We start from the raw sequence: 14,212 nt of genomic DNA on the forward strand, positions 1-14,212 counted from the left end.
TATTTCTTTTTTCAGCAGACATTATTATATGAACTATGTTTATGTCTATCAAAGCAATGTCAAATTCTGTCTACTTGTGAGTTTAAGAATCTACATTTCTTCTCAGAATATATATGTATTAATCTGTACAAAATTAAATTATATTTCATAACAAAAGAATGGCCTAAGCATGTTCATTTACTGTGCATTCATTTTAATAAGTAGTTTACAAAGGCGCAAGCAAACAAAATTTACAATCAAGTACAAACATGTTTTAAATCAGGAGAACCTAAGATAATGTATAAATAAGAACTGCCTGAATCCTAGCTTTTTCTAAATAAAGAATGGCAATTACTGTATCAAATTCTTTTTTATTTCAAATGACGATTCTCAAAATCGTGGGAGGACTGTCAATATGAGAGAAAAACAAACTTGCCATGACTTTTGTTCGCATGCAATAACTGGAAGAAAGAATTTAAAATAGCAGTTGTGCAAATTTTTTGGCAATTTACTTATGGTTATGCATGCAGTTTACCAAGGAAAATCAAACTGAAATGGCTATAACAGATAGATGCAGGAATGTAAATCAAATACATTTTCCTCGCTGTTCAAAAGTAAAGCTTCCTGGGCTTTTATGAGTAGGCATTTGGCTAGGGATGCACATGAATGCAAAGCTTCCTTAGCCCGCCCATCCCACCCCTCAGAAAAGAAGCTGAAAAGCTATTGCCTTCAGGCATTTAGTTGAACAGACTCTCTACTTTTGTAATGAATGACAGATTTAAAGGATATCTCAATGCTTTGTTAATGAATTGAAGAAGCCTGTACCAATTGGACATTCTCTGATCGTAATAGTTCCTGCATCAAGTGGAACATCTGTGATACACACTTTATCATAAACCGCTTTCATTTCAGGTGGAGGACACCAATAGCTGCGCAGATCAATTGTTGGTTCTATAACACTTGTTTCTTTGTCACTGCTGTCATTTTCAGCTCCATTTCTTCCATTCTCTGAAACATCGGTACTATCTGAGGAACCAGTTGACAACCGCTTTGATTCCTCATCATTTTTTTCACTTCCTAACAAATGTCTTTGAGCTGAGCTTTGCAGGGTGTTCGAATCAACTCTTTCTTGTCCTTTGGATAGTTTATCCTTTATGAGAATTTTCTTGGGACGCCCTTTGCCACTTGGTGTACCCATTTTTATCCTAAGAAGGTTGCTTCCTCTTTTACCACGACCTCCTCTTATTCCACGCCCCCGCATGCCACGACCTATTCCTCTAAACCCTCTGCCCATGCCCTTACCTGGGCCTCTGTTAACTCCACGCACTGCTCTTCCTCTTCCCCTCTGCAACACACGACCAATGCCTCTTCCACCACGCCCCCTCCCCAGTGGACGACTGTGAATGGCTGATAAAGAATTCTTTGGAGGTCGCCCTGGACCTCTTTTGACTGGTGTTAAAACAGGAGGTGGTGGGGTTGCAGTATCTGAAGTCAAATCACCAGTGTTACTGTCATTTGGAGAATACTGATCTCTTGATTTTCCATGAGGTGACTCTTCATCACTGGCAGAGGAGTTATCATCAGTCCTAGAGATATCAGAAGTGCTTTCACTCTCCTCCCCAGTGTCAGACACATTCTCAAGGCTTTCAGGTTTTCGCTTACTGGGACTCTCTACTTCCATGTCTGAGGAGTCATCTGGGTCATTCGATGTGCTAGGCTATGTTGGAGAAGAAAAAAAATCAACCGAGATAAGTGACGGAACTAGAATATTATTAAAATCAAATATACATTGCTGTAAGATAGTTTTGGATTTCAGTGAAAAACAGTGAATGAATCCTGTATCAAATGTGTTTTGTGTCATTCCTATCTACATCCAATGAAATTAATGTCCAAGAAGGTTCTATTGTGTAATTATTACCGAAGGATAGAGTACTCTAGATGTGTATTTTATCTGACTGGTATACAGCATATACTTTTGTTCATACATGTTTATCTAGAAAGTGTTGATTAAACATCAAAGACTTGAAGACTGTTAATAAAAAAAATTTTTTTAAATTTAATCAGTTCTATTTTACCTTTCACACAAAAAAAGTACCCAGATTTTAGTTGACAGTGAGTGTGTGTGTGTCATTTGGATTTTTTACGTAGCTTTAACAATTTTTCAATCATGTCACTACAATGTCTGCAGTCTGGCATTTTATAGTGATGTCTAGCACTGGGGTATCATGACGCAAACATGTAGCATGATGTCCCACCCAGTCACATTATCCTGACACCAGGCCAACCGGTCCAAACACTAACCTCTTAATGCTGAGTGCCAAGTGAGGCAGCTGTTAGTACCATTTTTGTATGTCTTTGGTATGACTCGACCGGGGATCAAACCCACGACCTCCTGCATCTGAGGCGGATGCTCTAACCAATGGGCTACTGGAGCGATCAGTTGACAGTCATTTCTAGGGAAGTGAATATGGAGGCTGGTAATGTTATTGGAAATATATTCTATGTGCATACCGCTTGCAAGATAAGCACTAACAAGAATATGTTCATAACCACACTCTGCTACTATTTAATACATATGCATTGTAAAACAATGGCTGTTATTTCTCAGTTTTATGAAGTCCATACAAGTTCAAAATATTATAACAAACTGGCAAGTACCATTACCAGGTGACACTTTTTCCTTCCAGTAATACCTATTTTACACAAGGAGTACCACGCAAAAATAAACCTGGTACATGCACATATCTGCAACTTCTACCTCTTTTTGAATGTTAAATTTATTGAAACACGATACACTGAAAGCCAATACATATTGTACATACCAAATGTCCAAATATTATTAAAAAAAATAGTCTCTCAAATAAAATAAACTACTGGTAAAATGGATTTCCAGGAATACAAGGAAAAAGCATCACTTCTTTTTAACTAATGAGTATTGAAACCATCTCTGATATTCATGAGAAACTCACCCCACATTTTCTAACATGTCCAAATTACATTGTACCTCCAAGAGCCTACCAATTTTTCTGGCCACATACATTGAAACTGATATCATGTGTAGAAATCATTCAACTTATCTCACTGTCAAGATATGTTAATGTGATCAATTTAATTAAATCTGTATATATTGTTTCTGAAAAATAAAATAATGAATTATTTAACTGGCATTATTCAAAGTACTAATCAGAAGCAACCAAATTCTCACAAGCAAGTACAACTAAAAACCAAAGTCAGGAACTTTAACCTTAAAACCAATATTAAAGTGCTGATTATCAACTTGATCTTTGGAATTGGAAAGCAACCTAATACAATGTCTGGTAAAATTTCATTTGAATATTTACAAGTAACAGTGTTCATGAGCACAAAAAGGTACAAACATACAAGCAATGAACTTTGGTCTAGTTTTTTACCAAAGTGTGGATGTGCTGAACTTCATGTCTGCTCCATTTTTATTCAGAACCAATTAAATATTGCAATTAATGTTTCAGTGAAAAGCATAAGTCAATGCCATCATTCATGTCAAAGGAATAATGAAAACAAGACTTTCAAGATGGCCACTATGGTGCCATATTGGAGGACAAATGAACAATGCTTTCATTCAGATCCAGGTACATATTGCATCCTTACAAAAATAACTTGTTCCAATTTAAAAGTGATACATGCTTATCTGAAGGGAACTTGCATCACTGGTTTTTTTAACAAGTTTTTGATAATCTACATAAGTCATAAGTAAGTACAATGTCAATCTATGCAAGTATAAAATGTAGATTAAAGTTCACACATGCAATCATTTTCTCCTTGACAATTTAGTGAAACAGTTTCATGACCAAACCAAGGCTCACTGCACAAAAATATAATTTGTCCCAAATGTGCTAATATCAATTTGATTCATGACATAATTCATAATTTTCCATTTGATAAATCAATTTCATTACAAAGTGTACCAAAATAACAAGAATTTCATGTTTTACTTTAAACAGCTAAAATATTAAACAAACACTGAAAAAACTTATAATTTGGATGTACTTTACATATGAAAGATAGAATAAAGCAAGGTCTGTGTGTGTATGTGTGTAAAAAAAAAAATTTAGTGAAACAGTTTCATGACCAAACCAAGGCTCACTGCACAAAAATATAATTTGTCCCAAATGTGCTAATATCAATTTGTTTCATGACATAATTCATAATTTTCCATTTGATAAATCAATTTCATTACAAAGTGTACCAAAATAACAAGAATTTCATGTTTTACTTTAAACAGCTAAAATATTAAACAAACACTGAAAAAACTTAAAATTTGGATGTACTTTACATATGAAAGATAGAATAAAGCAAGGTCTGTGTGTGTATGTGTGTAAAAAAAATTTTTAAATAAAAGACGAACATAACACTGGAGACACAATGAAATGGTGAACTTTTCAGCATCCAGCAATAAAACATTTTCATTAATGCCATTTAAAACAAATTATTAACACATTAACACAACTGTTGAATTATGTATATTTTAATGAAATCATTAAAAAAAAAAATTTATGATGGATGCTTAAACAATTTAACTGACTGAAAGTGACATGTTCCAACTGCCAAAAATTTTTAAAGCCCAAATGATTTTTGAGATGAACACTATCATCTCATGTCTCCAGAATTTAAAACATGATGGTTTTTGCTGATGGAACTATGCTGCCTTGTTCCATGTTTCAGTTTTGCTTTGCTTCTTTTTATGCCTTCCAGCACTATATGATATACACATGTATCCTAGGATTCATGTTCAGACAACGTTAATTTCGAGACAGCATTCAATCATCAGCCAAAGGGGAATGGTTTTCAGATTCTGAAGAAAACTACACTGCTGATGGCAGATTTAAATGTTTTCAAATTCTGTTCCTCAATATATCTGATGATGAATTCTGCCCACAGTGTTTGAAAGAAAGATCATATTTATTACTCCGGGATAAATTATGTTTCTGATTATCACTTATTTTATTTCAGCTTATAATCTGGCTTTGTGGAAGCTGTTTTGTTTCAGTTCAATGTAATACTAATCAAATCAAGCCATTGGCAGATCCAGAAATCTCATTGGTGGAGAGGGAGGGAGGTGTAAAGAAGTACATGAGTAGTCTATGTAATAGAACCCATAGAGATTGGCAAGGGACAAAATCCCTAGGAGCTCCTGAATTTTAAGTCTTTCTAGGACACAATTTTTACCAGCTAACTGTACTAAAAACCTACTATAGGAGATATAACAGCTGTTTTGCTCTCATGTTTAGACGGTAGTGAGGGTGGGGTATGCCAGCTTTTTCTCTGCCTTCACCAATGTAAATGTCAAACTTTTGTGCACATTTTACCTTCAAAGAGGAAGATAGTAAGAATAAGTGTTTTATGCTTTGAAAAAAAATTTGGTCTTAATTTGATCATAAATGTCAGATATAATCTTCCTACTCTACATAATTCATGACAAACATTTGCCCATGATCCTTGAAAGAAACAAAGTGAAACTGGTGAAGCCATATCTGAAGCAAATTATAACTCCGACGAAGTATACTGGTTCATTACCAATAAAATTAATAATTTTATCCAATATTTCATCTGACAAATGTATGAAAATATAACTACTACCATGGAAACTTAGCTACTTTCAATTGCAACCTATATTCACTGATGCGTTAATATTTTCCCCAAGTTTAAAATATTATCTCATCAGTTTTTGAATGACATTAAAATATGCAAAAACATAAAGTGATATTTTGAACATTAAACAATTTAGGCTTTCTACACATCATTCACCCTATTTTCACCCACTATGCTCTATTCTGGTTGCATATGTCATTTTGCCCAAATATTCAACCCATGTATAGTCCCAAGGTTTTCAATATGACTGCTGTGCCGGCCATGCAAGATATCAGATTGGCACATCTTCCTTTGCACCAACAAGACTTTTTAAAGTCTTTCAATGGGGAAAAAAATACAGTCAGTACATATAACCATATGTTCAGGAAAAAAAGTGATAAGATTTTCATGATGGCCACTGCTGTGGACATAATGGATGTCCAAGAAATACTATAATCATGTAGGAATAACAAAACCTTTGGATGAATGTGTTTGTAAAGTTACATGGCAATTCCACGAAGTATTTTAGGAGGATCAGGTAAAACTACAACTTTTACACAATGTAAATGGTTTAGTTTCGTTGCTGCCTGTAAACAGTCACAAAATCTCCTGTGACATGGTGCTTTAATGTGTCAGAAATCATGAAGCAGTAATATTTGATCATAATTAGTGGCTACCATGGAACTGTGACTCTATAGAGTTTTGATTTCCAATATTAGACCACACAAAAGTACATCTGTATCAGCTAAAAACTTACCTGTAAGCGTTGTTTCTTTGGTTTTGGTCCACGCTTCTTGGGGAGCCCATCTTTAGCTTCGAGACTGGAATCAATAAAAATAATAATAATAATAATAATAATGAATTATCTCGATATTCTTCTCAATTATTTTTTTACCAACCCCAACCAACCTCAGCCCCACTGGGAAGAATGAAAAATTTTAAAATCGATTCACACTTCCTAAGTCTCTACATCAAACTATATTAACAGAATTGCAAGCACATCTGAAAAGGTTGATTACAATACAGGCTTCTCCTAAGAAAACTACAGGTATTGCTGCCGTCTTGGATATAATGCCATTTTTCAGTACATGATAGGTTATACATTGCGGCCAATGTAAGTGGTGAGGAAGAACCTGGAAAAATCTTGAGAAGAACTGCTGACCAATGAGATAGTACTGGCATGCCTTCTCACACGCCCACATTAGCCAAGTCCAAAACTCTAACCCATGAGGCCTGATGTGAGAAGCCAGTGATTGGTAAAGCGAACACTTCAGACTACTCTGCCATCCAAGGCACCACAAACATAATAATCTCCACTATTTTATGGGAAAAATTATAAAGTAATAAAATTCATATGCTTTGTTGTCACACCGTACGCTCATACAATACTGAACCACAAGATTTGCTCCTTTTATCCAATGTTTGATCCCAATTCAAATTTGTAAAACAAGAAATTAATCCTCATGGTTTTAAGTACTACTACTGTGGTTTCTGAAACTTGAAAGTGCACTGATGAAATTTTAAAACATTACACAAAAGGACCAAGACCGTATATCGCTTACTTTGCTTGCATAAATTAACAATTAAACAAAGCAGGCTTATGTGGTACTAAAAGAACACATTCTATGTGAACTATCTTCTAAACTTAATATCCTACTGACTCTACCAATTTTACTATATCCTGACAAAACATTCTCTCCAAAGATGAAAGTGTAATTAATATGCACAATTAATTGCTCTTAAATGTCATCGAAGATCTTCATGGTAATAGATCTAACTGGCTTTCAAGAGTGTTAAAATGTCCAGCCAATCACATTCAAGATCACATATGGTATTGGTTCATCAACTTTTTTACAATATAAAGAAGCAAAGGGACAAAATATTGAAATTCTATTCAGACAGTGATTCCTAGAAGCAAATGAACTTAGCAAAACTATGAAAGATGAGAGTACTGAGCATGATCAAGTTATGATGGAACGGTTTCAAGAAGTGATGGACTGGACTTGCCTGGCAGAATGGTAAACGACCAGGCTTTACTGTTTCATAATGAACTTGAAGTAGAACATGAGTGTGACTACAGTGAAGGATGGCTTCAAAAAGCATCAAAGTGTTATGTATATTTGATTTAATTCTATTTGATCTAATATATATCTGATTTAATTGTTTGTCAGTTGTTGTTTTTTTTAAATTAATTTTCATTACATGCTATTGTAATATAAATTTATTTACTAGAGATTATACCTTTTTCAGAAAGTAGTTTAACCTTGACTGTTTTAGTAAACACCAGGTGTTGACCTAGATCCTGGCCTTGATTCAAAATTAGTAGCAACCTCGCAAATAAGTTCTATTTTTATTTTAAAATGATTGGTTGTTGTAGAGGTCATGATGGGAATACGTATTTAAGATGTAAACAATTTTTTTTATATATTTTATTTCTTAGAGTAAAATGATTGGTTTTTGTCTGGGCCACACTGGGTGTATGTGATCTTTAACAAGTATAAATATTCAATGAGGTTCTGGAACATGATCACGTGACCCCCTTTTTGTGTTTTAGAATATGATATAACCTTTGTTTTGGAGAGATATTCTCAGTAGTAGCTGGGATTTTTCTTTACACTGGAAGTTGTTTGTGCTGTTTGGAGTTATTTAAAATTACTTGGAAAATATGTGTGCTCATATGAAATTCCTGAGCAAAGGCAGCTCTTATAAAATTTATTTGGATTTCCAAAACCCGGAGTGATAATTCTTATTTCTACAAGGAACTGTAGACTTCAACACTACAGATTACAGCATACGTCATCATCTTCCATCTTGGATTCTCTTTCGGGAATAGCACTTGAAATCACTGGAACATTGTATTATTAGGACTTCAGAAATTTTATTCGTGGATTATTCTTGGATTATTTTTGCTTTTGATTCTTAAAACCGTAAGTTCATATTGTTACAATTTTTACAGAATTTTTCCAGGAAAATAAATTATTGTATTTTTCAAAGCTTGTTTTCACTCTTTCTTGTGTTACTGTTTTCTCAAGCCTAAACATGTAACACATGGAATTTCCTTGCATAAAGTGTGTGGAGAAAAACAGTATGCAGACCACAAAAGGAGCTGCCAAGTATGTGGATGAATTTTAGAAGCTTGCAGTTGAAAAGCACCTCAGTCCCAAGCAGGTGTATAATGCAGACATGAGTTTGGTCTTCCACAAAAAAACTGACAAAATTTTAAGGGGCTTTGGAGCGTCCTCCCCCAGCAAGAACTCGAGGGGCAGTGCTCCTGATCCAGGGGTCCAGCCAAAAACACATTTTATACTCATAAAAAGCTGCTCCTGGTGCAACTTATGGTTATAAAATAAACCAAAAAAATCATTTGAAATCTAATAAACTTTCCAAAAAGGTTCAACCTGACTTCAATAATTTCATAATATTTATAGTAACATGAATTTGTTCTCCAATACTATTGATGCTGAGGTTATTTCATGTGCATGTCAGTGTTCATATCATAATTAAGTCACAATAATTTGTCAAGTTTTGCAGCAAATATATTACACTTCTCTCTTTCATAACAAATCTGTAAAATAAACACCCAAATACATCAACTACATACAAATAATGCCAAACATTCAATTGTCTTTTTCTCAAATGGATACAACCTGTTGATTTGCCAGTCAAGCTCTTTCTGCAGCTTTGGCAAAGATTCTTTTTTAGCCTTCCTTTTTGTCACCACTGAATTTTTTGACTCAATGTGCCATTGTTTCTTTTCCTTCTCAAAGACAGCCTTTTTCCTTTCAAGACAGTGTTTGTATTGGCGACATGCAGTACGCATATTCTGACAGAATGCTACATCTGTTCTCTCATGCAAGAAATCTTTCTTCTTATCGTAATCAACTGCACTTTTTCCAGATGCCTTCTGAGCTTCAATTTTTCCATATGCTGCTTCTTTTGAGGGTGCTGTTCCAAACTCTTCCAACCATTATTACCGTAATTCAGATCTTTCTTGCAGAGGTCACAAAATGCCAGTCCTCTAGCATTCAGTTTTCTTATAAACTGTCCAACTAAATTTCTGTTAACATTTTGCTCCAGCCATTCCCATTTCCATAGATTTTTTAAAACTTATCTAAACTTTCATGTCATGGTCTCTCTCAACAACTTGACACATCATATTCTGCAAGCATGCTTCTTCTTTCCATAGCCATCAGTTTCCATTACATGAAGATTCACTGGATGAATTTAAACCTTTGACAAATCAGAATACTCTTTACGAGAGTTGTGTGCTAACTAATATATGGAACAAATAATTTAGGGTCATTGCGGAATGGGACTGGACAGACCATTTTTAAAAACCCAGATCGGAGATGATAGAAAAAATGGACTAAAACAATAAAAGTCTGATTCAGGTCAGAAGAAAAGCAGAATTCCGCTTTAAAATGGAGATAAATCGTGTCTGATAATGCAGACGAAACTGCATTATACTAGCAATGTGTGACCTCGGTTGGTCAGGCAAAACTTAATCCAGCAAAGCTTTGGAACCAAGTGTGCCAGAAAATTGGTAGTTTACCTGTAGGACCAAAAATATACCATCAGGAGAAATGGCGATCATGGTGATCATATTGGTTGTCAATTCAGCACCATTCTAATTGAGAACCAACATGACAGAAGAAGACGACGTCTGGTAAAATCCAAATGCTGATTTATCTTATGTTTTTCAAAATGGCTGCCATGATGACTGATAATCAACTGCAAGTTGGCACCATTTTTTTCTTTAAGGACCAACTATACGTCATAAGTATTTTAGTAAAAGCACATGGATATGACCAGCCATCTAGAAGTAGTGATCAGAATTTCATGATGGTGATTGAGGCAGTTATCTACATATCATTTTTATTTGTGACCCACTGCAAATCTTAATTGTTCCATTGAAAACCTGATGTTGATATGACCATTCCTTCATGTACAAGTAGTAACTGTAAAATTATCAAGATCGCCTCTGAGATGACCATGCTTTATGTCTTAGTGGCACCATGTTAATTTTAGAGAAACTAGACAACATAACATGCATAAATCTTTCAGTAAAAACCCCATGTCAATGCAGGCAGACGAGTCGTCTAGAGTGGTCATATTTACCAATCCCTGCCATCTCACCTCTGCCCTTATGGGTTTGAGTCTTGGGCTATGCCAGAGTGGATATGTGAGAAAGCTGGCCAATAGTTTCCAGTAAGTTGGTAGTTCTTTCCAGGGTTTACCTGGGTTCATACTCCACCACAGTGGCTGTCATGTAAACCTATCTTGCTCTGAGAAATGGCATTAAACCAAAACCAACAACAACCATTGTGATATAATTGTCCATGCAGCAGAAGTAGCAATAGCAAAATTTTCAAGACAGCCACTCTGGCAACTGTATTAGATTTTCATGTACCACCATTTTCATTTGTGAGAAACTAGACATCATAAGAAGTCTTCTGTTCAAAACCAAATGGCAATATGACTTTCATTCAGGAGGAGTACCAATAAGAATTTCAAGATGGCCTATGTGGTGGCCATATTTAACATTATTTTCACTTAGAATTAATCTGACATCATAGAAAATCTTTCCATGAAAACCCAGACGCTGATATGACCATCCATTCAGGAAGTCAGTGTATCCCTCAGAGGTGCATAACTGAGAGTAAAAAAATCTCATTGGTGTCAAAACTGGAGGGGCAGACTGAGTAAAAATCAAACTTGGGAATCAAAACTGGGGGACAAATAAAAAATCTGGGGGTCTCTGAAGTACAAATAAGTGTAATGGGAAACACTGGGAGGTGTACAGATAGCAAGGTTTTGAAGATGGCCACTGTGATGGACATACTGGACTTTTGATCCAAACAATTTTCATATTGCTCAGACTAGACATCATAAAAGGTTTTCTGTTAAAAAACCCACAATACAACATTTTGCTTAAGAGAAGTTGCAATAACAAGAATTTGAAGATAGTTGCTTTGGTGACCATAATGTATGTGTGTTCTGCACCATTATCACTCAGGCCACTGGTGGCCATAGTGGATGTCCAAGCAGCAAAATGTTCATTTATCACATTAACCCCTGGTGATGAGTTTAAGTGGCAGGAGGTAGTAGCCCACTGCCGAGCTCTGCAGCATCAAGGTCATGTATGATACACTAAAGTGGGTGGCATTATAGAAAGGTAGATGTAGCTCTACAATAATACCAAATAATCTGGAATTTCAAGTTGCACTACAAAATACAAAGGAAAAAAACCTCATTTTTTGGATCCGACTTTTTTCTACCCAAAATTTGCCCGTGGTTGGAATCCAATTTTTGTCTGGATTTTAGACATTTTGGTCTCAGATCTAAGGCAGACCGGTATTAACTGCAAACAGACAGATGAACCTTTGCAAAAAGTAGGATAAGATGGGCATCTGGAATAAAGAGTGGTCTCGATGCGAAAATAATGGATCTGTTAAGCAAAAAAATAAAAATAACTCCAACTTTTACCCTTTTCCTCAGGCGTGAGCCAAATAGCCAATGAAAAATGATGTTTCTAACAGAACTAGGCAGTATGTTATTGGAAGATCACCTGGAAGTTGGTGTTTTAGGATGTATTCAGAAATAGCTTTCAAAATGTGTTTCCTACTCGAATTTCAGATGAAAACGACAAAAATATCCAGCGGTTAATGTGTTAAGACCAAATCATGGGATCAACATGTGTGAAATTTCATGGCAACCCTCAATTTAGTATAGGTGCAGCAATGAGTTGTGATTTTAAAAAAACTGGAGCCAATGGCTGGATGGATGACGGGCAAAAAGATTCTGCTGGTATATAACCAAAAGAGCTATAAAAAAAAAGATATAAAATCAGGAAAATGATGTAGCACATGAATAACCCTCAATACCAGATTGACTTGAATGTAAAATCTATATAGACCATAAAACAAAACTTGTACAAGTCATATATCTCTATCAAATGTCTCTGCATCCAGTACTTAGTTCTGGTTCCAGCCTCACGGTTGTCGAAATTGGCACACAAGTCTTGAGGTTTTGCGGGTGGATGGGGGGTAAAGTGGTCATAGACCATATTCTTCCGTTTTCAAAGTCCTACACAATGATGTGAGATGCCAGTGATTGGTAAAGTGAACACCTCAGTCCATTCCGCCATCCAAGGTACCACAACCATAACAGGTGACATCTGTGCTCATTCGGGCAAATCCACAAACCAAGCTCAATGATCATGTTGCTGCCAGTCAAGAGTATATTTCAGACCGACTTAAATGCAAGTTTAAAGATAAGGGTCAATAGACTGATATATAGGCTATGATTAACCACTCTGGTGATGGATAAGAGACGAACACAGGTGTCACATATTAATTTACCGATTCCAAATTAATTCGTATGAGACGGGGGGGGGGGGGGGGGACAGGCGATGTTAACTTTTGCTATAATGGTGATTTGCATGTAACAAGTACCCAACGGATCTACAAAATGGTAGGATGTAATTTAAGTGAGCATAAAACAGATTAAGAACCTACCTTCGATTGAACAACTTGATCAGCCGGGTATCCAGGATATTTCCCTCAGGTTCCCACGTATTGTATCTGCAAACAAAACATAACCAGCATGTAGAAAAACAAAACGTTTGGCTGTGCATGATATCGGAAATAATGCAACAAAAAGGCATATTAGAAACAGTACTCACTTTGGTGACCATCCCTTCCACTTCACAAAATATTCAACCTTCCCCTGTGAAAAGAAAAGCGGGAGTGAGCTCTATAGTACATACAGCACGCATGTACACACGAACCGTGACAAAGACACACAAACGCAAAATCAGCTGGTTAAAATAACTGTATCCTATACCTTTCTAATTCTCTTTTTCTGGATGCATTCTGCTGCAAATACACGTTCTCCCATGTTCGGCAACTCCATATTAATGGAGTTTCACCGCCTAAACTCTATGCACTACGCATTCACGACCACTATGTGTACATAAAGAACATCCCATAATATCACACAGAACGTCATATCTAAATTAGCATACGTTGAAGTATTGGATGATAGCCGGAAGAAACTCCGCCTTTTGAAGTTATTCTGTTTCACGGGGCAAATTTTAACAAATTTGGTGATAAAATAAACATTTTGTGTTTGTTGTTCTATTTTTTTTTACAATCTTCAAATGTAGCTTTCTGTATCGTATCAGTAAACACACTGTAATTTAGCTAGGGAATGACCTAATATTTTTTTCATAATTATTTAAAATTACTATTGAAAGAAATTAAACGTGTTTCAAATACAAAAAAAATGCAAGCAATGCCATCAAGCATCTTTGTTTCAAGATTCGGTTGTTGTTTTGCTCCTGAATTGAATTTATTTGTAATAATAATAATAATAAATGAAAGAATAATGATATACTGATATTAGGAGATGGGTATATGAACACATGAGTACGACAGCGCTATACCACAATGAATTTTATCAGACGTAAGGACTTGTTAGGGTATGGACACATCACCAATACTTTATAAAAAGATAAAAGGAAGAAAACAAAAACAAAAATAAAACCAATACACATATTATTTCTCTACTCGCTGCAACTGGATAATAACAAGTACAATCACTTCTCCAAACAAAATGGAAAAAT

At 35.4% G+C, this 14,212-nt stretch overlaps 1 protein-coding gene across 1 annotated transcript; it reads right to left on the reverse strand.

The window, feature by feature from the left end:
- Window positions 1-334: 334 nt before the first annotated feature.
- Window positions 335-13,569, reverse strand: LOC149802793 (uncharacterized). The gene is made up of 5 exons (XM_089952226.1): window positions 13,432-13,569; window positions 13,271-13,314; window positions 13,104-13,169; window positions 6,344-6,407; window positions 335-1,696 (listed from the first exon to the last, which is right to left on the reverse strand). The coding sequence occupies exons 1-5, from the start codon at window positions 13,498-13,500 to the stop codon at window positions 770-772; spliced, it is 1,170 nt and encodes a 389-aa protein (XP_089808352.1). The 5' UTR covers window positions 13,501-13,569; the 3' UTR covers window positions 335-769.
- Window positions 13,570-14,212: the final 643 nt, after the last annotated feature.

This window comes from Sinohyriopsis cumingii, chromosome 3, assembly GCF_028554795.1.
Source record: "Sinohyriopsis cumingii isolate HCF-2022 chromosome 3, ASM2855479v2, whole genome shotgun sequence".
Taxonomy (NCBI): domain Eukaryota; kingdom Metazoa; phylum Mollusca; class Bivalvia; order Unionida; family Unionidae; genus Sinohyriopsis; species Sinohyriopsis cumingii.